General features: G+C 38.6%; 2 protein-coding genes across 2 annotated transcripts; both read left to right on the top strand.

Annotated features, from left to right (window-relative positions):
• Positions 1-2,738: 2,738 nt before the first annotated feature.
• Positions 2,739-4,182, top strand: LOC138902146 (uncharacterized). Its single transcript, XM_070189968.1, has 4 exons — positions 2,739-2,874; positions 2,988-3,117; positions 3,214-3,583; positions 3,661-4,182. Exons 1-4 carry the CDS (start codon positions 2,739-2,741, stop codon positions 4,180-4,182), a joined length of 1,158 nt encoding a protein of 385 aa, XP_070046069.1.
• Positions 4,183-12,610: 8,428 nt separating this feature from the next.
• LOC138902145 (uncharacterized) lies at positions 12,611-18,296 on the top strand. Its single transcript, XM_070189967.1, has 5 exons — positions 12,611-13,109; positions 15,512-15,659; positions 16,488-16,797; positions 17,060-17,068; positions 18,171-18,296. Exons 1-5 carry the CDS (start codon positions 12,611-12,613, stop codon positions 18,294-18,296), a joined length of 1,092 nt encoding a protein of 363 aa, XP_070046068.1.
• The last annotated feature ends 8,320 nt before the right edge of the window (positions 18,297-26,616 follow it).

Genomic DNA, 26,616 nt, shown 5'->3' with positions numbered 1-26,616 from the left:
CTTCTGCTTTCTTTTGGTGGTTTAGTTGCTTGCCTCTTTTGCTTTTTTGGTGTTTAGCAAATGATGTAATCTTTGATCTCATGGTTGCAAAGTTTGAAGTACTTTGTACAAGACGGTGTCGGAAAATGGAGTCTCTTTTTGGCTTTAAAATATAAGTTAGACTCTAAAAGCAATAGTTTATAAATATTCCATTTATGCTTGGTCCCTTTTCAATCAATGAGAACGAGAGATTTTTCTCTTTTCATCATATTTGGCGTCATGTAATCGTTTGGTCGCTTTAGGGAAAAAAATATATATAGTATTACCAATTGACAACAAGTAGCAGCATGGTTTTTCTTTTATTTTGTCTTAATTATTAGGTGACAGTTTTATCTTCATTCAGGTATATTTTATAAACTATTTTCTTTATACCACGATTTTATCTTGACGAAACATGTGAAAACTATCTTAAATTTAATTGTAATACTTTTCATTACAAAAAAAGGGTTATTAAGTAATTTATCCAAAAATAACTAATAAACAAAAAACAAAAGAATAAGGGGGCAAGCAACTTTACTCGGTAGAAGCAAAACGGACAGAGACTATCAAAAGCAACCACAAAGTGGGTTTACTCTGTTCTAACAAAGGGATTTACAGAGAAGGGGAACAAACTAGGTAATGTTCTAGCAAATGGATTTACAGAGAAGGGGAACAAACTAGGTAATTGAATTTTAAAACTTTTCCATGGTAATCTGATTCTTTTACTTGATACTTAGCACACTATTAACTATTACTTCGTTAACTAAAGGAAGAAACAACAAAATTCAAGTTACTTTCAATCTAGTACGGACAATAGAATTTTATATACATGATTCTTATAAGGTTGAGTAGATATAATTTTGAAATTTGGATTAAGAATTTAAAAGATAAAGTTAAGAAAATTGGAAAAAATTCATGAAACTTTTCTGTGAATTAACTGGGTATAGCATATGAATAAGTTGTATTTAATAGATTTTGAAGTAATCTAAACTACCAGTAGCGTGAGTAAGTATATGTATTCTAAATTAGCTATGAATTAGCTAAAACAAGAAAATTAACACGAGATCGATATTGATGTGATTATAGATTGATTGAAGAAAATCGTACAAATCGTTCGAGGTGACGAGTATGGTATTTCGCACGAAGTACTGTGAGTGGTAATCTTACCGCAATTTGTGTTTTCATAACTTGCATGCTTTACACATGATTTTTAATATGAATATGTTACCGATTATTTTGAGTTGCATGTGGGACAGGTCTTTTACTCGAAATGATACCGAAATAGTTATTTGAGATGATTACCGTTGTTTTAAATATTTCCGTTGTCACTAGATCTGTTTTACCGTTACTTGAATTTACTGTTATTGAAATGAAATTATATGATTTGATAAGAGTCGACATGCCCTATATTGTTTTAAAATATTTTTTACGAGTATATACGGATTACAGAGACAAGTGTAAACGGGAGTAGACATTGAAGGATCCCGTAGCTAACGGCGGGTTCGTTAGACTTGTTGCACCTTGTAATTACAGATTATCGTTATAGCCCTCACTAGTGGGAAGGTAGAACTAGTATACCGTTACTGATTTCCTTCGAGTAGGGACTACCGTTATATTTGACTTCTTGCGAAGAAGTCCACAGTTATACCGATTACATGATTAGTTCATTGAAACCTCCCAAATGTGAATATTGATATTATACAATGGTTACCGAGCTTATTACTGAATTGTTAATTGTATTATACTACAAGAAAAACATGTTGAGACTGAAAATTATTTATTGTTTCTGAAAGGGCATTCTTATGATATTTTCTGTTTAATATACTAGCATATTTCTGATTTGTCCCCAATAAAAACGGTTGTGGTTAAGTGTTATTACTCACTGAGCTAGCGACTCATTCCCCGCTAATTTTTTTTACAGAGACAACAGTTGACACAGGCGAGGATTTCGTTAATTAGACGCACATGTTGATAGTTCTTGGTGAGCCTCGCACTTGTTCGCGTGGGCGAAAATTTTATTTATTGTTATGGTCTTTTGCTTGAACTTTTAGAGTCGCTCCGTAGTCATTCCTTTTAAAATCTTGAGTATTCTTTTGTTATTATAGACTTATGTTGAGTATCGCTCATTCTTATCAAAGTCGGAGATAAAGTAGTATTTCTAGTTGTTAGTGGGTGGACTATTAATGGTAGATATTTATTTTGGTTAATTGATAAAGTCATTATCGTTTGAATTGATATTAGGATGTTTGGTTGTTGATTTGAGACAGGGAAATTTTTGGGATAGTCCAAAAACAGGGAAAACTTTGTTCAATTTTCTGTAAAATACCGATGAGGCTTACTTGGGGCACTTGTTCCTAAGTGCTGGTCATGATCCTATATTGGGTCATGACAAAGTTGGTATTAGAGCTTAGGCTTTAAGTCCCGAGTCATGGAGCAATGTTTAGTAGAATGTTTTTCATGGGTGTGTAGGCGCCTATACTTATGATCTTGAGACTACTGAACATCTAGGAATGTTTTCCCTTCTTTCATTCTTTGATCGTGCGTTGAGATAACTTGAGATTGACTTTGGAGTATTTCTTTCGCAGATGGCTAGGACACGAACACCCTCATCTGCTGGACGTGGTACTACCTGAGGTGGAGGACAAGGTGGGACTCATCATACCAGAAGACAGGCCGCCCCTCAACCTGAAGTTGAGAACGTGGGTCAAACCCAAGCTACTATGCCAGATCAAGTGCAAGAACAGGGGGTTCAGGATGCTCCATCACCAGTGCCACCTGTTGTACCTACTGTTACCTTACCTGCTGACACATTGACAAGGTTATTGAATGTATTAGAGGCATTGGTGCCTACTCAGGGTAGAAGTTCAGCTCCCCAGGCTACTTTACAGACACAAGCACAGACTCAGACTTTCGGGAATAAGAAGTATCCCTACAAGAGTTCCTGATATTGAAATCACCAAAATTCACAGGTTCTGATAATTCAGCAGATCCTCAAAGTTTCTTGGATGGGACACTCAAGGCATTGCGTGCTCTAGGATGTTTTAGTGAGAGGGCTGTGGAGCTCGCAACATACAAACTAGAGGATATGGCTAACACATGGTATGTAACTATATTGCTAGGAAGGCCAGCAGGAGCAGCCCCACTGACATGAGACGAGTTCAGTAAGTTATTTATGGATCATTTTCTTCCAGATAGCCTGAGGCAAAAATATGTTAGAGACTTTGGGAGATTGGTTCAGACTCCAGATATGGATGTGTCAACCTACAACACGAAGTTTTGTAATCTGGAAAGATATGCTCCTTACTTAGTGCCTACCCATGAAGCTCGAGTTCGGAGGTTTGTTGATGAGTTGGTTGGTCGTTTATACACTGCAGTAGCCCCACCGATGAAGACTTTGTCCTATACTGATGTAGTCGATCTCGCTAGAAAGATTGAAAATAAGGGATGCGATGAGCGTGCAGCTAGTGAATCACATAAGAAGGCCAAGACGAGGTCTTTCAATGGCGGTTTTAGTGAAAATCGCAGAGCAGAAATCAGGGACAACAACAACAGGGTTCTCAGACAGGTACATACTTGTCTTCACAGACCACATTAAGACAGGGTACTAGGGGATCATCATCTGGACATCGTAATTCTGAGCAGATATATGCCACTAATTCAGTCTGCCAGACCTGTGGTAGATCACATTTGGGCCAATGTCGTGTTCTAACGGGAGAGTGCTTTCAGTGTGGTCAGTTGGGACATCACTTAAGGGATTGCCCTCAGTCTCCGAGAAATTTCAACCAGGCTTCTATTCAGTCAACTGTACCTACTCAGCTTACTCGTAATACTTCAAGTGCTACAGGTATAGGAAATAGAGGTCGAGGTGCTGGAGACCGTGCTACTGTGAATCAAAGACAAGGGAATGCTGGTAGAGGTCAGGCGAGGGTTTTCGCATTTACTAGACAGGATGCTCATGCATCGAATGCTGTGGTTACAAGTATTCTTTCTGTCTGTTCATTTGATGCACTTGCGTTGATTGATCCGGGGTCTACTCACTCCTATATATCCTCATACTTTGTTTTGAGGTTTAGTAGACAGCCTGCGCTATTGAATGACCCTTTTCTAGTTACTACTCCTGTTGGAGAGTCTCTATTAGCTGAATACATATATCGTGCTTGTTAGATTCGGGTTGGGGGTAGAGATACTCTAGCCGACCTTATTGTACTTGATATGATTGACTTTGACATGCTGATGGGAATGGATTGTTATCTTCTTGTTATGCTATCGTCGATTGTTATGCAAAGATAGTTAAGTTTGAGATACCAAACGGACCTAGTTTTGTTCTAAAAGGGGTCAGGTTCTAGAGACTTGCAAAGTTGTATCTTTTATGAAGGCTCAACAACTTCTGAAAAAAGGTTTCTTAGCTATTGTAAATGACACAAGAAAGGAAATAATTTGTATAAAAAAATGTACCAGTAGTGAGAGAATTTTCTGATGTATTTCCTGAGGATTTACCAGGATTGCCTCTAGTACGAGAAATAGACTTTGGTATTGATTTTCCACCTAACACACAACCCATATCGATACCCCCATATCAGATGGAACCAACAGAGTTGAGGGAGCTAAAGCAACAGTTACATGATTTGTTAGATAAGGGTTTTATTAAACCTAGTGTATCACCATGGGGTGCACCATTATTGTTCGTAAAGAAGAAAGTCGTATCTCTAAGAATGTGCATTGACTACAAGCAGTTGAACAAAATAACAATTCGCAATAAATATCCCTTGCCTCGTATAGATGACATGTTTGATCAGTTACATGGAGCTGCGCACTTTTCAAAGATTGACCTTCGATCTGGTTATCATCAGCTTAGAAACAAAGATAAAGATATTTCTAAGACTGCTTTCAGGACTCGGTATGGGCATTATGAGTTTCCGGTGATGCCTTTCGGACTGACTAAGGCTCCAGCTGCATTCATGGATTTAATGAATATGGTGTTCAAACCGTTTCTGGATAGATTTGTAATAGTATTTATTATGATATCCTGATATATTCTCATAGCCAAGGAGAACACGAGAATCATCTGAGGACTGTGTTGCAGACATTGCGAGAACATCGGCTTTATGCTAAGTTCTCAAAGTGTGAATTTTGGTTGGACTTAGTATCATTTCTGGGGCATGTTGTATCCAAAGATGGAATTATGGTGGATCCTAAGAAGACCGAAGTTGTGCAGAAATGGCCAAGACCTCTCCTACAGAGATTCGCAACTTTTTAGGTTTAACAGGCTATTACAGGCGTTTTGTGCAGGATTTCTCCAGAATAGCAGCGCCACTGACTAAGCTAACACAGAAAAATGCAAAGTTTCAGTGGACGGAGGAATGTGAGCAGAGCTTTCAGAAACACAAAACATGTTTGACAACTGCACCAGTATTAGCCTTACCATCAGGTTCTGGAGTATTTACAGTATTCTGTGACGCCTCGAGGGTAGGATTAGGATGTGTTCTCATGCAAAATGGCCGCGTTATAACTTACGCTTCGAGACAATTGAGAAAGCACGAGCAAAACTATCCTACACATGATTTGGAGATGGCTGCAATGGTATTTGCTCTAAAAATTTGGAGGCATTACCTATATGGCGAAACTTGTGAGATTTATACTGACCATAAAAGTCTGAAGTATATCTTTCAGCGAAGAGATCTAAATCTTCGGCAGTGTCGATGGATGGAACTACTCAAAAACTATGACTGTTCTATTTTGTATCATCTTGGAAAAGCCAATGTGGTGGCTGGTGCATTGAGTAGAAAATCTATGTGGAGTTTGGCACATATAGCTCCTACAAAGAGACTTTTGACCAAGGATGTTCAGATACTAGAAGATACATGTATCAGATTTAGTGTCGTAAATTCAGAGGCATTGTTGGCTTGTGCTCAGGCTAAGTCTTAATTAGTTGAGTGAATTAAGGCCACCCAATATGAGGATGAGCGATTATGCAAATACAGAGATGAGGCCTTAGCTGGTAAAAGCAAGGCTATAATTGTTGAAAGTGATGGTGTTCTTCGAATGGGTGACAAGCTATGTGTAGCAAACGTAGATGGGTTGAGACAGTCTATTCTTGAAGAAGCTGACAACTCTAGATACACTATACATCCTGGATCCACAAAAATATATCATGACCTAAAGCAATTTTATTGGTAGGAAAGTATGAAGAAAGATGTTGCTAACTTTGTTTCTAGCTGTTTGACTTTCCAGTAGGTCAAGGCTGAGCATCGGCGACCTGCAGGTCTACTACAACAATTTGAGATTCCAGTATGGAAATGGGAAAGAATTACCATGAATTTTGTGACTGGCCTACCCCGTACTCTTAGAGGTTATGATTCTGTGTGGGTAATTATAGATCGACTGACAAAATCAGCATACTTTTTGCTAGTGAAGACTACATATGATGGAGTGAGGTATGCACAGATATTTATGAACGAAATTGTCCGACTTCACGGAGTTCCAATATCCATCATCTCTGATAGAAGATCACAATTTACTTCACGCTTTTAAAAATCGTTTCAAGAAGCATTGGGTACACGAGTAGATCTTAGTACTGCATTTCATCCATAGACAGACGGGCACCGTACGAAGCATTGTATGGTAGAAGATGTCGTTCTCCTATAAGATGGTTTGAAGCTGGAGAGACTAACTTATTGGGATCAGACTTAGTACAAGAAGCTATTGACAATGTCCAGTTGATCAGACAGAGATTACTCACAACTCAAAGTAGACAAAAGTCTTTTGCAGATAAGGGAAGAAGAGAGTTAATGTTCACAATTGGGGACAAATTGTTCTTACGAGTCTCCCCTATGAAAGGTGTGATGCGGTTTGGGAAAAGAGACAAGTTAAGCCCCATGTTCATTGGACTGTATGAGATACTAGACAGAGTGGGAGCTGTGGCTTATCGTTTGGTACTTCCTCTTGAGTTGTCTTTTATTCATCCAGTGTTTCATGTCTCAATACTAAAAAAATATATATCAGACTCATCTCAGGTACTTGAAGCACCGACTATACCGTTCGATGAGAAGTTGTCTTACGAGGAGGAGCCGATGGCTATTGTTGTTAGACAAATAAGAAAACTACGGTCAAAAGAAATTGTGTTCGTGAAAGTCTTATGGAGAAATCATACTGTTGAAGAAGCTACATGGGAAATAGAAGATGCTATGCGAGTCAAGTATCCTCATTTATTTCAGTCTACAGGTATGCACCTAAGGTAAATTCGGGGACCGAATTTTATAAGGTGGGGAGCATGTAATACTCCTCATTACATAAAGGGTAATTAAGTAATTTACCCAAAATAACTAATAAACAAAAAAAAAATACAATATAAGATGAAATAGGGGCAAATCCCTACACTAACAGAAACAAAAGAATAAGGGGCAAGCAACTTTACTCGGCAGAAGCAAAACGGACAGAGGCGATCAAACGCAACCACAAAGTGGGTTCACTCTGTTCTAGCAAGGGGATTTACAGAGAAGGGGAACAAGCTAGGTAATTGAATTTTAAAATTTTTTCATGGTAATCTGATTCCTTTACTTAATATTTAGAACACTATTAGCTATTACTTCGTTAACTAAGGGAAGAAACAACAAAATTCAAGTTACTTTTAATCTAGTACAAACAATGGAATTTTATATACATGATTCTTATAGGGCTGAGTAGATATAATTTTGGAATTTAGATTAAGAATTTGAAAGATAAAGTTAAGAAAATTGGGAGAAATTCATGAGACTTTTCTGTTAATTAACTGGGTATAACATATGAATAAGTTGTATTTAATAGATTTTGAAGTATTCTAAACTACTAGTAGCGTGAGTAAGTATAAATTAACGAATTAAGAGTCAAACATGAACCTAGGGGTTGGGTATTCTAAATTAGCTATGAATTAGCTAAAACAAAAAAAATTAACACGAGATCGATATTGATATGATTATAGATTGATTGAAAAAAATCGTACAGATCGTTCGAGGTGACGAGTTTGGTATTCCGCACGAAGTACTGTAAGTAGTAAGTTACCGCAATTTGTGTTTTCATAACTTGCACGATTTACACATGATTTTAATATGAATATGTTACCGATTATTTTGAGTTGCATGTGGGACATGTCTTTTACTCGATATGATACCGAAATAGTTATTTGAGATGCTTACCGTTGTTATAAATATTTCCGTTGTCACTAGATCTGTTTTACCGTTACTTGAATTTACTGTTATCGAAATGAAATTATATGATTTGATAAGAGTTGACATGCCCTATATTGTTTTAAAGTATTTTCTACGAGTATATACGGATTACAAAGACAAGTATAAACGGGAGTAGACATTGAAGGATCCCGTAGCTAACGGCGGGTTCGTTAGACCTGGTGCACCTTGTAATTACAGATTACCGTTACAACCCTCGCTAGTGGAAAGGTAGAACTAACATACCGTTACTGATTTCCCTTGAGTAGGGACTGCCGTTATATTTGACTTCTTGCGAAGAAGTCCATAATTATACCGATTACATGACCCGTTCATTGAAACCTCCCAAGTGTGAATATTGATATTATACAATGGTTACCGAGCTTATTACATAATTTATACTTGTATTATACTACAAGAAAAACATAATGAGACTGAAAATTATTTATTGTTTCTGAAAGGGCATTCTTATGATATTTTCTGTTTAATATACTAGCATGTTTTTGACTTGTCCCCAATAAAAACGGTTAAGTGTTATTACTCACTGAGTTAGCGACTCATTTCTCGCTAATTTTTTTTTTACAGAGACAACAGTTGACGCGGGCGAGGATTTCGTTAATTAGAGCGCATAAGTTGATAGTTCTTGGTGAGACGCGCACTTGTTCGCGTTGGCGGAAATTTTATTTATTGTTATGGTCTTTTCTTTGAACTCTTAGAGTCGCTCCATAGTCATTCTTTTTAGAGTCTTGAGTTTTCTTTTGTTATTATAGACTTATATTGAGTATCGCTAATTCTTATCAAAGTTGGAGATAAAGTAGTATTTCTAGTTGTTAGTGGGTGGACTATTAGTGGTAGATATTTATTTTGGTTAATTGATAAAGTCATTATCGTTTGAATTGATATTAGGATGTTTGGTTGTTGATTTGAGACAGGGAAATTTTTGGGATACTCCAAAAACAGAAGAAACTCTGCCTGATTTTCTGTAAAATATCGATGAGGCTTACTTGGAGTCACTTGCTCCTAGGTGTCGGTCATGATCCTAAATTGGATCGTGACATTAATCTTGAGATTAATTATCCTTTTCCATCGTACCAAACAAGCATTTATCTGTTGCTTTTATTCATGGCCTCCATAGGAAAAGAAAAAGACCGTTAATAGATGTTTACCACTTACTTTCTCACAGTTTTCTAATTTTATTTAATGAAACTAAATCGCTGGAGAAAAAACTTAACTAAATCAAACAAATTTTGATATGTTTATTGATAAGGTTATTTAAAGATAAAGAATGTAGTATAGGAACCGAACTGAATTGACTCAAAATCGATCGAACCATCCAAATATGCCTCCTATTATCAGTTTTTATGACCAGTGAATGCTTATTATTGAAGGTAATGATGCACACATAACTTGTAAATTCTCGATCTGACTCTGTTTCGAGTTAGGCATTTACATTAAAGTTGAACTCTTTCATACGATGCAGTGGTTGAATTAACTTTACTTCAACATAAAATATTTACTGATTAAAACAGTGTCCATTCCATTTAGAATCCCCTTTTCTTGACAAAAGAGTAGTTAATATGGAGTACCAGAATTTATTCCAAAACACACAAGAAAACACATATAGATCAATGCTATATATATCATCGTTTTAGAAGTTCACTAAAATACACAATCAAAGTCACCATTTAGTGTTGTTTCACTTTTAGCCTGCGCCAGAAACTATTTACATTCGATTGTTTAATGTTTATATATAACATACAAAATGTATATATACAAAAAAATATATTTTCGACTATTATTTTGAGAGGCTATATAATGTCATTTTACCTACCACTTAGCCCAACATTTGCATTTAGTTTTAGTATTCTTACATTGTATAGCCGCATGGCCCCCAAAAATAGCCGAAAGGTATATATATATATATATATATATATATATATATATATATATAATTTATGTATATTAGCTTGGCTAGCGAAAATGCGAAATGCAAATATTTTTGGCGAGTGATAATCGGCTAAATGAATGCATATTTTGGTATATATCGCCTCACATTTTATTCACGTCTCGACGATTTGAGATGTTTAATATGATTGTTTGTGCTAAATTTTGGTATTTCTATGTATATGAATCATTCGGATGCAATTTGGGATGAAAGGGCGCGAATTGGAGCGAAACTGGAACAAAATTGCAGAAATGGAAGTTGAGCGCCACAGCCAGCGTGGGGCGCTCGCTGTGGCGCACTTTACAGAAGCAAAGAAGTTTGAGCGCCAGGTCCAGCGCCCCACGCTGGCCTGGACGGTCACAACGGGGATTTTCCTTTTTTGACTAGGACTCGGTTATTTCGACCCCTAGACGCCCCCAACTCATATAAAAGCCAACCTAAACCTATTTTTGAAGGGAGGAACGGATTTAAAGGAAGAGGAGAGGCACAAAACACTAAAAAGCGAGGATTTGATCAATTCTTCCATCCCTTTCCTAGTATTCATTGATTTTATGTTTGAAAATATAATTTTTGATGATTGTATGAACATGAGTGGCTAAGAACCCTATTGTTCTAGGGTCATGGGTATACATGAATGTTGATGTTTGAAGTTTAAATTGACGAAGTTGATTTTATCATATTGGGTTGTTTATTTAATTCTGTTTTAAATTATTTTGCTGAGTAGCTAACAGTGAAATACTATCTACGAATCTAGAGTTGAACTCGAAAGTGGGAACTCTAGATTGCATATAGAATTAAATAGAGTAAGTTCTTAAACCCGGGTATCGGGGAACGGATTCGCAATTAGGATAGACATATACCTAATTGCCTTACTCGGTTGCAATACAGGAATTGTAAATGCGTTCTTGTTAAACTAAATTCCATAGACATATAGGTATTAAGTTAGCTTGAATAGGCGAGTAAGGCCTCGACAGATGCTTACGAGTAATATCAACCCTGTGAATCAATAACACAGATAAATCAATTAGTTACTTTAAACTAAGAATGCAACATGATTGTTAGATAACCCGTGACTCTGAAATATTATATCCTATTGATTGTTATTCAAAACTATTTAAGTGTTGTGTTTGATTCTTAGCAATTCATTACTTGACAGCCTTTAGGTAGTAATTTAGAAAATTATATATTTTGTCAGAAATAGTTTGAATCGATAAGCTATTCGAGTTTGAATTAGTTAATAGTTAATCATAAGTCCTCGTGGGTTCGACATCCGACTTTTAGTCACTTTATTACTTGACGACCGCGTATACTTGCGTGAGTGTGTTTGGTCGCAACAAGTTTTTGGCGCCGTTGCCGGGGACTTAGAAATTAGCTACGTGACTAAGTTAAGCTTTTATTAGATATTTGTTTTCAAGTTTTAATTTTCAGTTTGCCTGGTTTGTGTCAACGCAGGGTCTTCTCTCGAATGCAGAGGAGTAGAAGTGCAAACAACCTCATTCCTCTTGATCCAGAAATCGAACGAACACTACATAGAGTGAGAAGGGAACACGAAGCTAGAACGAGAATAGAAAGAGAGTTGGACATCGCAGTCCAACCACAGCCAATAGATATGGCAGGCAATGAAGAGCGTCCGGTAATTGAAGCCGCAAGGCCCAATCTTGCGAATATGACTCAGGCTATTGTGAAGCCTGATATCACTGGGCATTTTGAACTCAAACAGTACATGGTACAGCTGATTCAGTCCACAGGACAATATGTGGGTCTATCTCATGAGGACCCGCAGAGGCACATTCAGAACTTCTTGGAAATTACGGACACTTATAATTATCCGAACGTTTCCAAGGACTATGTCAGGCTGACACTATTTCCCTTTTCACTGTTGGGGGAAGCTAAGGAATGGTTGCAAAAGGAGCCCACGAACTCAATCCACACTTGGGATGATCTAGCAAGGAAATTCTTAATCAAGTTTTTCCCAACTAAGAAGACAAATTCCCTGAGGAGCCAAATTCTTGGGTTCCAACAACGGGATGGCGAGACACTTCGTCAAGCTTGGGAAAGATACAAGAAGCTACTCAGAGACTGCCCGCATCATTGTCAGACTGATGAGGTATTGGGTCACACTTTTGTTGATGGGTTAGATGAAGCATCAAAAATGAATCTTGACTCAGCTTGTGGGGGTAGTTGCATGGCGAGGCCGTATAGTGAAATACAACTCTTGCTAAATAACTTCACTGCCAATGACCATAATTGGCAAGGAGAGGGGGATTCAAGAAGGGAAATTAAACAGAAGGCAGCCGGGTTGATTGAGCTTGATGATTTCTCCGCCATGAGAGCCGATATAGCAAAATTGGCAAATCAGATGAATAGAATGACCACGCAACAAACACAACAAATGCAACATGTACAACAGATGTCTATTTGTTGCGAACTATGTGGTGACAGTCATATGAGTGATATGTGCCCCACGAATCCTGAGTCTATATACTATGTGGGACAACAGAGCAGGGGTCCAATGAATCAGCATGCGCAATATGGGAATACCTATAATCCAAATTGGAAGAATCATCCTAACTTCTCATGGGGAGGAAATCAACAGAATCAGAACCAGTATAGGCCCCAAGAAAATTTCAATCAACCTCAGAGACCACCCCTACAAACAGAAGAGAGTACGAATGACTTGCTGAAGAAGTTGTTGCTTGATAATCAACAACTCAGGATCGATTTCAGAAATCTTGAGAGGCAAATGGGACAGTTAGCAGCAAATCAAAATACTAGACCTGCAGGCGCGCTTCCCAGTGATACAGAGAAGAACCCTCAAGTTAATGCAGTTACACTCAGAAACGGGAGGGAACTAGAAGAAGTGCCAAAGAAGAGAAAGAACAGGCCTATACCTGAGAGGGAGCTAATCCCTAAGGCAATACACGAGTCAAAGAAAAATGATGCAAGTTCAGAGCCAGTGGAGGCTGCAAGGCCACCACCACCTTTCCCTCAGAGATTGCAGAAAAAGAATGATGATCGCATGTTCAATAAATTTCTCTCTATGTTAAGCCAAGTTCAATTGAATATTCCGTTGGTGGATGTACTTCGTGAAATCCCAAAATATGCTAAGTACATAAAAGATATAGTGGCTCACAAGAGGAAATTGACTGAGTTCGAAACAGTTGCACTTACTGAGGAGTGCACTTCAAGGGTCCAAAACAAGCTTCCTCAAAAGCTTAAGGATCCTGGCAGCTTCACCATCCCTGTACAAATTGGTAATATTAACGTGGGTCGTGCCCTTTGTGATTTGGGGGCAAGCATAAATTTAATGCCCTTGTCATTATTTAAGCAATTGGGTCTGGGAGCTCCAAGACCAACCACTGTGATGTTGCAATTAGCTGATAGGTCCATAGCCTACCCTGAAGGAGTAATTGAAGATGTATTGCTGCAAATTGGGAAATTTATCTTCCCAGCTGACTTCATTATTCTTGATTTTGAGGCTGATGAACAAGTTCCAATCATATTGGGACGACCTCTCTTGGCTACTGGTGATGCAATAATTAAAGTGCGAGAGGGAAAAATGATTATGAGGGTGGACAACGAGGAAGCAGTTTTTAATGTATACAAAGCGATCCAACTTCCCCGCCACTATGAGGAGCTCTCTATGATATCTGTTGTGGAGGTGGATGAAACACTTCTTGACACGATTGTATATCTAGACGATTCTCTAGAAAAAGCAATCATGATGTTTGATAGCTTGGAGATTGATGATGAGGTTGAGGAGATGATGCATATCCTAGATGCATCATGTGCTTACATGCAAGGAATAAACCCGTTTGAGCCCCTGAATAGGCCAAGTGGCCCCCCTCCAAAGCCGTCAATTGAAGAAGCTCCAAAATTGGAGCTTAAACCCCTACCCCCTCACCTTCAATATGCTTATTTGGGTAGTTCTGACACTTTACCTGTTATTGTTTCTTCTGACTTGTCTAAATTGTAGGAAGAAAAGTTGTTGAGAGTGCTACGTGAGCACAAGCGAGCAATTGGGTGGACGATGTCTGACATCAAAGGCATTAGTCCAGCTTTCTGCATGCATAAAATCCTCATGGAGGATGGACACAAGCAAAGTGTAGAGCAACAACGCCGCCTAAATCCAATCATGAAAGAGGTGGTAAGAAAAGAAGTGATTAAGTGGCTTGATGCAGGTATTGTATTCCCAATCTCTGATAGCAAATGGGTAAGCCCCGTTCAATGTGTGCCAAAGAAAGGGGGGATGACTGTAGTGGTTAATGAAAATAATGACTTAATTCCTACAAGAACTGTCACTGGGTGGAGAATTTGCATAGATTATAGAAAATTGAACAAAGCCACCTGAAAGGACCACTTCCCCCTCCCCTTTATTGACCAAATGCTTGATAGGTTATCAGGACAGGAATACTATTGTTTCCTAGATGGTTATTCGGGGTATAATCAGATTGCTATAGCCCCAGAGGACCAAGAGAAAACCACATTTACATGTCCCTATGGCACGTATGCGTTCAAGAGAATGCCCTTTGGTCTCTGTAATGCACCTGCGACTTTTCAAAGGTGTATGATGGCTATTTTTACTGACATAGTTGAAAGATTTGTAGAAGTATTCATGGATGATTTTTCTGTGTTTGGATGTTCTTTTGATAATTGTTTAACAAACCTTGATAAAGTGCTAGCTAGGTGTGAAGAGACAAACCTGGTACTCAACTGGGAAAAGTGCCATTTCATGGTACGTGAAGGTATAGTTTGGGGCACAAAGTGTCAAAAGATGGTTTACAGGTGGATAAAGCAAAGGTGGAGGCGATTGAAAAATTGCCCCCACCGACATCCGTCAAAGGCATTCGCAGTTTCTTGGGCCATGCAGGTTTTTATCGTCGATTCATTAAAGATTTTTCAAAAATTTCTTCTCCATTATGCAGGCTTCTAGAGAAAGATGTCACCTTCAAGTTTGATGATGCATGTCTGAAAGCATTTGAGGAGCTGAAGGGAAGGTTGGTGACTGCACCAATTATCATCGCCCCAGATTGGGGACTGCCATATGAGTTGATGTGCGATGCAAGTGACATAGCAATCAGAGCTATTTTGGGGCAAATAAGGGATAAAATATTTCACTCCATTTATTATGCGAGCAAAACTATGAATCCAGCTCAGATGAATTATACAGTTACTGAAAAAGAGTTGCTTGCAGTGGTATGGGCATTTGACAAGTTCAGATCTTATCTAGTGGGAACCAAAGTTGTTGTCTACACAGATCATTCAGCTATCAGATACTTGTTTGAAAAGAAAGATGCCAAGCCAAGGCTGATTCGTTGGGTCCTCCTCTTGCAAGAATTTGACTTAGAAATCCGAGATCGAAAAGGGACAGAAAATCAAGTGGCTGATCACTTGTCCAGATTAGAAAGTCGGAACCATATAGCTGAAGGAGAGTCAATCAAAGAAACATTTCCTGATGAGCAGCTATTAGCAGTCACCTCAGGTGAAGCCCCATGGTATGCGGATTATGTAAATTTTATTGCAAGTGGGGTGACACCACTAGAATTAACACCTGATAATAGAAGAAGATTCTTACATGATGTGAGGCTCTACATATGGGATGCGCCATTCTTATTTAGGCAATGCGTAGATCAGTTGGTGCGAAGGTGTGTTCCTGAAGAAGAGATGAATGCAATATTGCATGGCTGTCATGCTTCGCCATATGGAGGTCATCACGGTGGGGATAGAACCGCCCAAAAAGTGCTACAATCAGGTTTCTATTGGCCAAAATTATTTAAGGATGCACATGCCTTTGTTAAAAATTGTGACAGATGCCAAAGAACCGGAACTATCACAAGGAAGCACGAGATGCCCTTGCAAAATATTCTGACAGTAGAGCTTTTTGATGTTTGGGGGATTGATTTCATGGGACCGTTCCCATACTCTAATGGTCACAGGTACATTTTGGTGGCGGTCGACTATGTTTCTAAGTGGGTGGAGGCCATTGCTCTGCCTACTAATGACGCAAAGGTAGTGGTAAGTTTTGTAAAAAAGCACATCTTCACGCGCTTTGGGACTCCAAGAGTGTTGATAAGCGACGGAGGAACTCACTTTTGTAACAAATTGCTAAATAATGTTCTTGCAAAATATGGAGTTAAGCACAAAGTTTCCACTGCCTATCACCCCCAAACGAGTGGTCAAGTAGAAGTTTCAAACAGAGAGGTAAAGCAGATTCTGGGGAAAACAGTAAGTGGAAATAGAAAAGACTGGGCAGGAAAGCTGGACGATGCATTATAGGCATATCGAACTGCATACAAGACTCCCATAGGTACTTCTCCGTACAGGTTAGTTTATAGGAAGGCATGTCACTTGCCAGTCGAGCTTGAACATAAAGCTTATTGGGCGATCAAAAAGCTAAATATGGATATGGACTCAGCTGGTGAGAATAGGTTGTTGCAACTCAACGAGCTTGATGAGTTTCGATTGCATGCATATGAAAATGCCAAATTATATAAAGAAAAGACGAAGAGGTGGCATGACAAACACATTCAACATCGAGAGTTTGAGCCGGGTCAAGAAGTTCTTTTGTTCAATTCAAGGTTGAAGCTATTCCCTGGAAAGCTTAAGTCCCGTTGGGCAGGTCCTTTTGTTTTGGTAAGTGTGAGGCCTCACGGAGCGGTGGAACTACGTGATAAGAGCTCAAGTGGCACCTTCTTGGTAAATGGCCAAAGAATAAAACATTATTGGGGTGGTGACATTGCACGTCATAAGACCTCAGTGAACTTAGATGATGCTTAAACATGTGTTGAGTCGTGCCGCGACGTTAAATTAGGCGCTCGTTGGGAGGCAACCCAATTTTTTTACCGCTTTCGCAGCATAGTTTTTTTTTTCTTCTTTTTTTTCTTTTCTTTTGTAGGTTGAAATGGTGTGGAATGTGTGTAATGTATATATCGAGTGCTCGGATAGTTGAAAAAAAAAAATATTTCGCCGAAGTGAGCGCCCAGGCCAGCGCCCCACGCTGCCTGGGGCGCACTTTACAGTGTCCTCAACCAGCGCCTGCCCCAGCGTGGGGCGCTGGGATGGCGGTCCAGGTAAGTAGTTGTTGTTTTTATTTTTCGTTTTCTTTATTTAATTAAAAATACCCTACCCGATTACCCAATTACCCATATACACTCACAACCCAACCCATACCCAATTACCCAAACCCATTCCCCCACCTAAATTAAGACAACCCAACCCAAAACCCCCCATTCTTCAAAACACACGGTCGGTTTCTTCTTCTTCTTCCCCTTTTCTCTCAAATTCTAATATTCTTCAATATCTCTTGCTCAATTCCATCTCAAGACTCTAAGGTATGTTTTTCTTCCTATCTCTTTTCTTGTATTTTGGAAGTTCTTAGAGTAGTGTAGTCTTATTTCTCTCCCTCCATCTTCCAACACCCTAGGTTTCTTAAACATATTTGGATGTTATTGTGGGTGGAATGATTATACACGAAATTGGTGCAAAACATTGGTTGAGCATTTGTGTTTGAAGTAGTAAACTATAATTCCCTCTACTTCATGTAAATTTGGGAGGGCCACCTTCTCCCACCATTATTGAAATAGAACAGCACAATTGATGCCCACAAGGTGTTTGTTAAAATGCTTAAGAGAGTAAATTTGAACACCGGTGAAGTCTAAGTAGCCGAGTGTAGTTATATATGAGTTTGGGTGAAGTGTGGGGTGTTGTGGGGGTATTGTCTCTTGTTGTAAACTTTTGTAAGTGTAGTTAGTGTAGTAATATAGATTTTAACTTTGTTATGCTTGCACTATAGTTAAGTTACGGCCATGATAGGCTAATTGAATTTTATGGCATAGGGAAGTCTAAGTACCTATAGCCTTGTGATGACACATTAGTGCACATTGGATCAATATTATGATTCGCTTATACATAACCTTCGGTTTTAAGTGTGGGGTCATCTTGCCTCTCACGATGACCTTAGGCAACGTCTCTTGATTCATTCTCATCTTTGTGTTTATCATGTGTAGGTTGCTATGGCTCGTGACGATGCCGCTAAAGGAAAAGGGGTGGGGAAATCCTCCACTACTGCTCCCCCTCCAAAGAAACGCAGGCAAGGCGAGAGCTCCTCCCGACAAGCCAAAGGAAAGCAATAGGCTAGTGGGTCTGAAAGGCCACCACGGCCTCGAGTGGAACTTGTTCGGGAGGACACCATCAAATGGCATGATACTTTTGTTCCATATGGGCGATATGTATCTAAAATGGGGATAAATGTGAAAGCTTTAGAACGGAACATCCCAGATATACTTGCTACATTGATTGCAAAGAAGATGGATAAGCTCCTCGAATGTCCGGGCCTGACAAATCTCAGCATGGTAAGAGAGTTGTATGCTAACTGGAACGAGAAAAATGACATATCGTGGGTTAGAGGTCAGGAAATTCCAATGGATAGGGAAGCCTTGTGTCAATTTTTGGGAGTGGATAGTCCTAATCCACGAAGGCTTCGAAAGTTCGTCAAAAGTCCAAACTACCAAGCAATACGTCACACTCTTTGTGGCGTTGATTCTAATGCAAGATGGACGCGAACTAAGGGCAATATTCACCTTGAAATGCTCCGTTTCGACTTCAACAAAACGGCTAAGATTTGGCAAAATTTTGTGCAAGCTAGAGTAATGCCCGTTGAACATAATACTGAGTGCATTCGAGCTCGAGTGTGTGTGATTTACTTTTTGATGACCGGGCGCCCCATAAATGTGGGTGAGCTAATGCTTAGGGAAATGGCCCGCACCCGTTTTGGAGGAAGGATAAAAAGGTTTTTCTTCGGCAACACCTTAACACAATACATGCTCTCTCGTGGGGTGCCAGAGTACCCTGGCTATGACGAGGTAGTGGAGGCACCCACAGCATTGTTAGACATCACATCCATGCTAGAACCCACATCCAAGCTCACCCAAGCTGCTAGGAATGAGAGGGACGAAAATTTCAACAGGTATCTTTACAAATCCCTCAATGTTATTATGAGCAAGCTTGGGGTGTCAGATGGGGAGCGCGCGCAGATGCGAAGTGATCTCTCTAGTTCTTCCAAGGAGATGTTGGGCATAGCACCAGGCAGTCCCGTTCATCCATCTGAGGATGAAAACACTGACGAAGAATCTGATAATGCGGATAATGATGACGATATGAGACCAATGGCTTTGGTACCCTTTGGGGATGATGATGCGCACATTGTCGCTGCTGGTTGGCATCCTGATGAGGCAGACTCCGACTAGCAGGGAGTTCTTTCTTTCCACCTTACTTTATTTTTGAATTTATTTAGCATCGGGGACTATGCCTTATTTAAGTGTGGGGTGGAGGGAATACTCCTTGAATTGTAATTTTTAGTGTTATTATTATTTTTTTTTATTTTTTTTTTCTCTTTCACCTTTTAGCTTAGTTTAAGACTAACATATATTTTCTTTCACCTTTTAGCTTAGTTTAAGACTAACATATAAAATAAAATAAAATAAAAATAAAAAAAACCAAAGACTTTTCCCGACGATGGATCTATTGGACACTTTTCCTGAGGGATGAAAAGTCTGATTAAAAATACCAAAAAGATTCTCTTTGTTTTACTTTTGATCGTTAGGTAGTATCCCTTGGTTTTTATTTGAACGCCGGTTCTTTTCCAAGGGTGTAGCTCGAACCGGGTGTTTTATTTTATTTCTTTTTAGAAGTAGGATAAGGGAGAAAACTGAGATTGGTCTGAGGTACCTGTTGACATGTTTGGTGTTGGTAAATTAAGTTAGGGCATGCGCTCTGTCTTCCTGCATATATGATTTGAATTGTAATGCCCAAGTAAATTAAGTAGCCTACTCTTCGACGCCTTTTTCTCAGTTGATTGACTTGTATGCCACCTAGTGCAGTGTTGCTTAAAAAAAATTCTCAACTTGATATGCTTGCTTGACGTGAGAGTCACACAGAACCGTCTTGAGTGAGTCAAGTGCCATGTGTATGTAAGGATTGTTGATATTCCGTGCTATCTTATGTAGTCTAGAACTTGCCCGGTGTGTTAATCAATGCGAAATCATTAAGTTGTGCTAGTCTAGGAGATGACATGGGCGTTTCTTGCTTGACCATAAAGGTGCTTGTCACTGACAGATAAAAATTTTCCCATTGCTAGCCCCTTTGAGCCTATAGACCGTTTCCTTGGCAACCACATTACAAGCCGTAATTATAATTGTTCTTAAGGTGAGATTGTTGAACCTTAACCTCCTAAGGCACTTAGTCGCTAGAAGAAGTAAGGTGAGAGATTGGGAAGTGACTTTCGAGTGGAACCATGGAAGGGCCCTTAAGGTGCACTAAAATTATGAATAAAGGTCACTAGCTCATGAGCTTCAATGTATGGAGTGTTTGTAAAAAAAGAAAAAAAAAAAAGAAAAAAAAAAGAAAAAAAAAATGAAAAAGTTGATGTTTTGCAAGAAAGAGCAAACAAAAGTTCAAATAATGTAGAAAGACAGACCTCCTAATCCGTCTCACTCGTGCTAGTGAAACCATATAGGTGTTTGATGGAAAAGAGGGCTATGTTAGTTATGGTGTATGACAAGTGAATGGGTTGCGAAGCAATTGCACTTGAATTGTGAGTGTAGTGTATTAAAGTGCTTAGGAGGGTTAGTCAATATTCCTAAATGTATCCTACCCATCCCTTTGCCTACATTACAACCTTAAAGTCCTAATTGATCCTAGATTTAGCTAGCTTAGATTAGTAGAGATATACACTACGGGCAAGCTTATGGTACGACCACGGGATGCACATGAATTCTTTATGAGAGTGAGTGAATGTTGTTCAATTGTGTGATGTCCTTAATTTATGTTCAATGACATATTTAAATTTGTGGACTACTTTGATATTCACTCTTTTGCTTGTGGTGAGGGCACTTGATCTCATGACGGATTGGTGATATTGTACACTTTCTTGTGTTGAGTGAGTGCGTGAGTTGAGGATGCTTAGTGGTAAAAAGTCGTCTCTTGAGGTAAGGTGGTTGTGGAGAGGTTGCTTGAGTTGATTGAAAAACATTGAGTATACTTGGGCTGTTTAAAAATGGGAAGAATGTGAAATTTGTGTGTTCATGCTTAATTGTCGACATCGATCATAGTCAAAAGGTAGGGTGAATTGATTGAATTAATTGTGAAGTCCTCTTTAGTGCTCAGATAGTTCCATTGCTCGAGGACGAGCAAGAAATTAAGTGTGGGCGTGTTGATAATCGGCTTAATGAATACATATTTTGGTATATATCGCCTTACATTTTGTTCACGTCTCGACGATTTGAGATGTTTAATATGATTGTTTGTGCTAAATTTTGGTATTTCTATGTATAGGAATCATTCGGATGCAATTTGGGACGAAATGGCGCGAATTGGAGCGAAACTGGAACAAAATTGCAGAAATAGAAGTTGAGCGCCACAGCTAGCGTGGGGCGCTCGCTGTGGCGCACTTTACAGAAGCAAAGAAGTTTGAGCGCCAGGTCCAGCGCCCCATGCTGGCCTGGACGCTCACAACGGGAATTCTCCTTTTTTGACTAGGACTCGGTTATTTCGACCCCTAGACGCCCGCAACTCATATAAAAGCCAACCTAAACCTATTTTTGAAGGGAGGAACGGATTTAAAGGAAGAGGAGAGGCACAAAACACTAAAAAAGCGAGGATTTGATCAATTCTTCCATCCCTTTCCTAGTATTCATTGATTTTATGTTTGAAAATATAATTTTTGATGATTGTATGAACATGAGTGGCTAAGAACCCTATTGTTCTAGGGTCATGGGTATACATGAATGTTGATGTTTGAAGTTTAAATTGACGAAGTTGATTTTATCATATTGGGTTGTTTATTTAATTCTGTTTTAAATTATTTTGCTGAGTAGCTAACAGTGAAATACTATCTACGAATCTAGAGTTGAACTCGAAAGTGGGAACTCTAGATTGCATATAGAATTAAATAGAGTAAGTTCTTAAACCCGGGTATCGAGGAACGGATTCGCAATTAGGATAGACATATACCTAATTGCCTTACTCGGTTGCAATACAGGAATTGTAAATGCGTTCTTGTTAAACTAAATTCCATAGACATATAGGTATTAAGTTAGCTTGAATAGGCGAGTAAGGCCTCGACAGATGCTTACGAGTAATATCAACCATGTGAATCAACAATACAGATAAATCAATTAGTTACTTTAAACTAAGAATGCAACATGATTGTTAGATAACACGTGACCCTGGAATATTATATCCTATTGATTGTTATTCAAAACTATTTAAGTGTTGTGTTTGATTCTTAGCAATTCATTACTTGACAGCCTTTAGGTAGTAATTTAAAAAATTATATATTTTGTCAGAAATAGTTTGAATCGATAAGCTATTCGAGTTTGAATTAGTCAAAAGTTAATCATAAGTCTTCGAGGGACACTACTTTATTACTTAACGACCACGTATACTTGCGTGAGTGTGTTTGGTCCCAACAACGAGCGGCCAAACGTGTAACTTCCCTTTAGCTTTTTAGTTCAGTTGTACGTATGCATGAACTAAGAAATGCTATCCCAGCTATATTACAATAGATTTAGAGTTACAGAAGCATAAAATACTCGAGAAAATGGATTCTTACACAAACAACCCTGAGAAAATGTAAACAACAATTATTTTTTCTAGCTTCTCCATTGTTTCTCTGTATGTAAAAAAAAAAAATAGATGCAAGGTAGACGACATTAATGATAGAAAACAATAGGTGTTGCACAAATTTATGAGAACAGCTCATAAAAGAAAGGCAGGCATCAACCGAGAGAACCCGACCGAGCAAGCCTGTTAGATTTCCTTCTACCCAAACTCATCCAAGAATAAAGAGAAGATGTACTCTATTAATCAAATACTGGAAACAATTTTTATTAACAACTTTCTTTTCATTCCCATTAGCAACTACATTCATAAATTCTAAAATATTACGAGTTTATAGAATTAATGAAAAACATGATTTCCAAATACCAACATTTCTAGTTCGGTTCCCAACATCAACCACAACCCACAACCTGTCTATGGAGCCTCTAAGTACAATAGAAGAGTAATATGAAAATACCGACAACAAGGCCCCGGCTATACCTAAAACAAAAACCCATGAGAAACAAAATATACATGACCTCGAAATGAAGTGGGGCTCACCAAATCAACTGAAAAGAGTGCACTGCTATCACTAATCAATGCCGCCTGCTGTAGAACCACCTGCATCTATTTAAAGATGCAGCGCCCCCGATAAAAGGGATGTTAGTACCGTCGAATAGTACTAGTATGAAAACTAAACACTAATTTAAGAATTCATAAATACAAAATAAATATGATGAACCAATGCAGCAATAAAATAATATAGATAACTAATTAAACCATAGCAAGCTTATTAAAAGTTATCAATAACATTTATAGGATTTAAGATGAGGACCTCTGTAACCATCTTCACACAAAGCGGCCCCGCCTCCTCACCCGATGTATGCATGTGGATGTGTACGTACGATACCACAACTCTAATCAAGCGGCCCTGCCGCCTCACCCCAATGTATGCGGGTGGATGTATAACCACAGTACCAAGAACCTACACAAAGAGGCTATGCCGCCTCATCCCAATGTATGCGGGCATAAATGCATTGACGATACCAATACTAACACAAAGCGGCTATGCTGCCTCACTCTAATGTATGCGGGTGGTGGTGCCACAACAATACCAAAACTATACACAAAGCGGTCGTATCGCCTCACCCTAATGTTAGCGGGTGGAGGTGCAGTTCCACAATACCATAATCCCTACACAAAGCGATCATGCCGCCTCACCCCAATATATGTGCGGGTGGAGGTGTATCACAATCACAATCTCTATACCATAATCCCCACATAAAGTGGTCATGCCGCCTCACCCCAATATATACGGGTGGAGGTGTATCACAATCACAATCTCTATACCACAATTCCCACACAAAGCGGTCATGCCGCCTCACCCCAATGTATACGGGTGGAGGTGTATCACAATCACAATCTCTATACCATAATCCCCACACAAAGTGTTTATGCCGCCTCACCCCAATGTATGCGGGTGGAGGTGTATCACAATCACAATCTCTACACAACATGGAATAATAACTTTCGCATAAATCACGACTAGAAATTATAATATGTGGATATATAATCCATAGTTTAGGACACATCATTAATTTATAATGCAATATGATAAGAGAATTTGAAACACGAATTGAACATATATCTTCATCACAGAACTTATCGGAATACTCCATTTATAATCAACATCTCGGACTTACAAGGATATTGGAAATTCCAATTCTTAAAGAAGAGTTTAGCCAACATACCTCAAAATCTTCCCTTGATACTACAACGATGCACTATACTAATCAACTTTAATCTACAATAACAACATCCAATGAGACCAATATTAGTAAAAAATCCCATAGATTCATTGTATTCATAAATTTCATCGCCAAGATTACCATTCATCTTCTCTCTTATTTTCTCAAAAGTACTATTCATGCCATGAACTAGAGTTTTATAATACAATCTTTAAACCATTAAAACTTGTAACAAATGCTTCAAATACTTCTAACTACTCATAATAAACGAGTTTGAAGCATTGGAATTACCTCTAGTAGATCAATCTTGAAAAATCACAACTTTGGTGATTTTTGTGTTCTTGAGGATTTGATGATGAAATCTTATATTTGGATGTAAGAATGATGTTAGAAATCATGTATATTGAGTAATAATCAACCCAAAACATCATCAACAACTTACCTTGGTCGATTGACTTGATTTGAGCTCAAAATCGCCCCTTCACTTCAAGAACCCTAACCCCTAAATACACAAAATACCCTCTTTACCCGACCTTGTATTTATAGGCCCAGATTTCTGGGTTTCGGATACGGTCCTGGATGCTTTGCATCCCCACTTCACTCCTCTTTGAAGCTCGGATGCGGACCTGGACGCTATGGCATCACTTTTCTGCCAGCATCCGTAGGCTGCTCCGCCAATCTTTGATAATTTGGTCATAACGTCTTGTAGGAATGTCCAAATGACAAACGGTTTGAAGAGTTAGAAACTAGACTCAAAGACATTTAATTCAATAGGTCATACATAACCTAACTCTTTACATATATATAGATATGATCGTCCAAAATTTTGTTTTGTGCGTACTCATTTGGAACTTTAGTCTATCATGAAATTTCCAACTTGACTTGGACTTAGGGCTCTCCTTAGACCCCACATCACTTATAATATGACTCGTACACTTTTTATCATATCCAATTGATATCCATCCCATTAATAGACCTCGTCTTCACACAAAATAATATAATTAGCGCACATCGACTTTCTTAATAGTGCTTAAGTTCTTCAAAATTTTTCGGGGTGTTACATATATATATATGGGGTTTCAGTTGGTCCAATCTCCATATAAGTTTATGAATAATTGATTTCTAATTCATTACTAGGTGTAAGTGATGTCTCATCTTTAATTTCTAATTCATTATCTTCTATACCGAAATCTTCCTGTAATTGTTCATAATCTATATTATTATCAGATAATGTTTCAGAAATATGTATAGAGTCATTTAAATTACTACCAGATGTTGAAGTAGTACCTCTTTTTCTCTTTTCCCGATTACCCCGATTAACAACCTTATTACAAACTCTTTTTGCAGCATTAAACATATTGTGAAAATTTAACTACTAGCAAAAATTAAATATGCAAATAAAATAGTAAATAAGAGAAAGAGTTGGAGGGAGTGCACCGAATTCGGCAATAAATTGAACACTTGATGATTTCGCAACTCCAATGTTACCACAAAAAAAGGTCAATTGTTCAAAGTTTGAAGTTCAATTGTTCAAACTTCAAATAATAAATAATACGATAAATTAAATTCCAAAAAGAATGAGAGCCAAATAGTTGATTGCACTTTAGGTGAAGAAAGAGAGAATGATAATTGAGAATATGAGTTTGAGAAATGAGAGATAGTGAAGAAATGAAGAAGATGGGGGGAGGGGGTGTATTTATAGTTTTTCAAAGGACTAAATTAGTAATTACTAAAAGTGTTATCTTTTTTAAAAAAAGTTGCCCCAAAAGGGATATTTTTGCAATCAATCCGTTAGGCAACGGCCAAATTGAAGCTGACCGTTGCCAACGGTCATCACTTAAAAAAAATAATTTAGATTTATAGGCGTTGAACCGGTCCGGTCCGGGCCGGTTAACCGGTTCAACAATATTTTTTGTTGACCGGGTTTGACCGGTTCGGTTAACCGAATATTTTTTTAAACGGACCAACCCTCCTAACCCCCATAATCCAACCCACCCGACCCCCTAACTACCGGTTCGGGCCGATCCGGGTTACAACCGGTCTGGGCCGGTCCGGAAACGGATCAACCCGACCTGTTAAACAGGTATAGCCGATGGTCTATTGAAAA

Source organism: Nicotiana tomentosiformis, chromosome 11 (assembly GCF_000390325.3).
Source record: "Nicotiana tomentosiformis chromosome 11, ASM39032v3, whole genome shotgun sequence".
NCBI lineage: Eukaryota > Viridiplantae > Streptophyta > Magnoliopsida > Solanales > Solanaceae > Nicotiana > Nicotiana tomentosiformis.
This window is presented reverse-complemented; position numbering and strand designations above follow the sequence as displayed.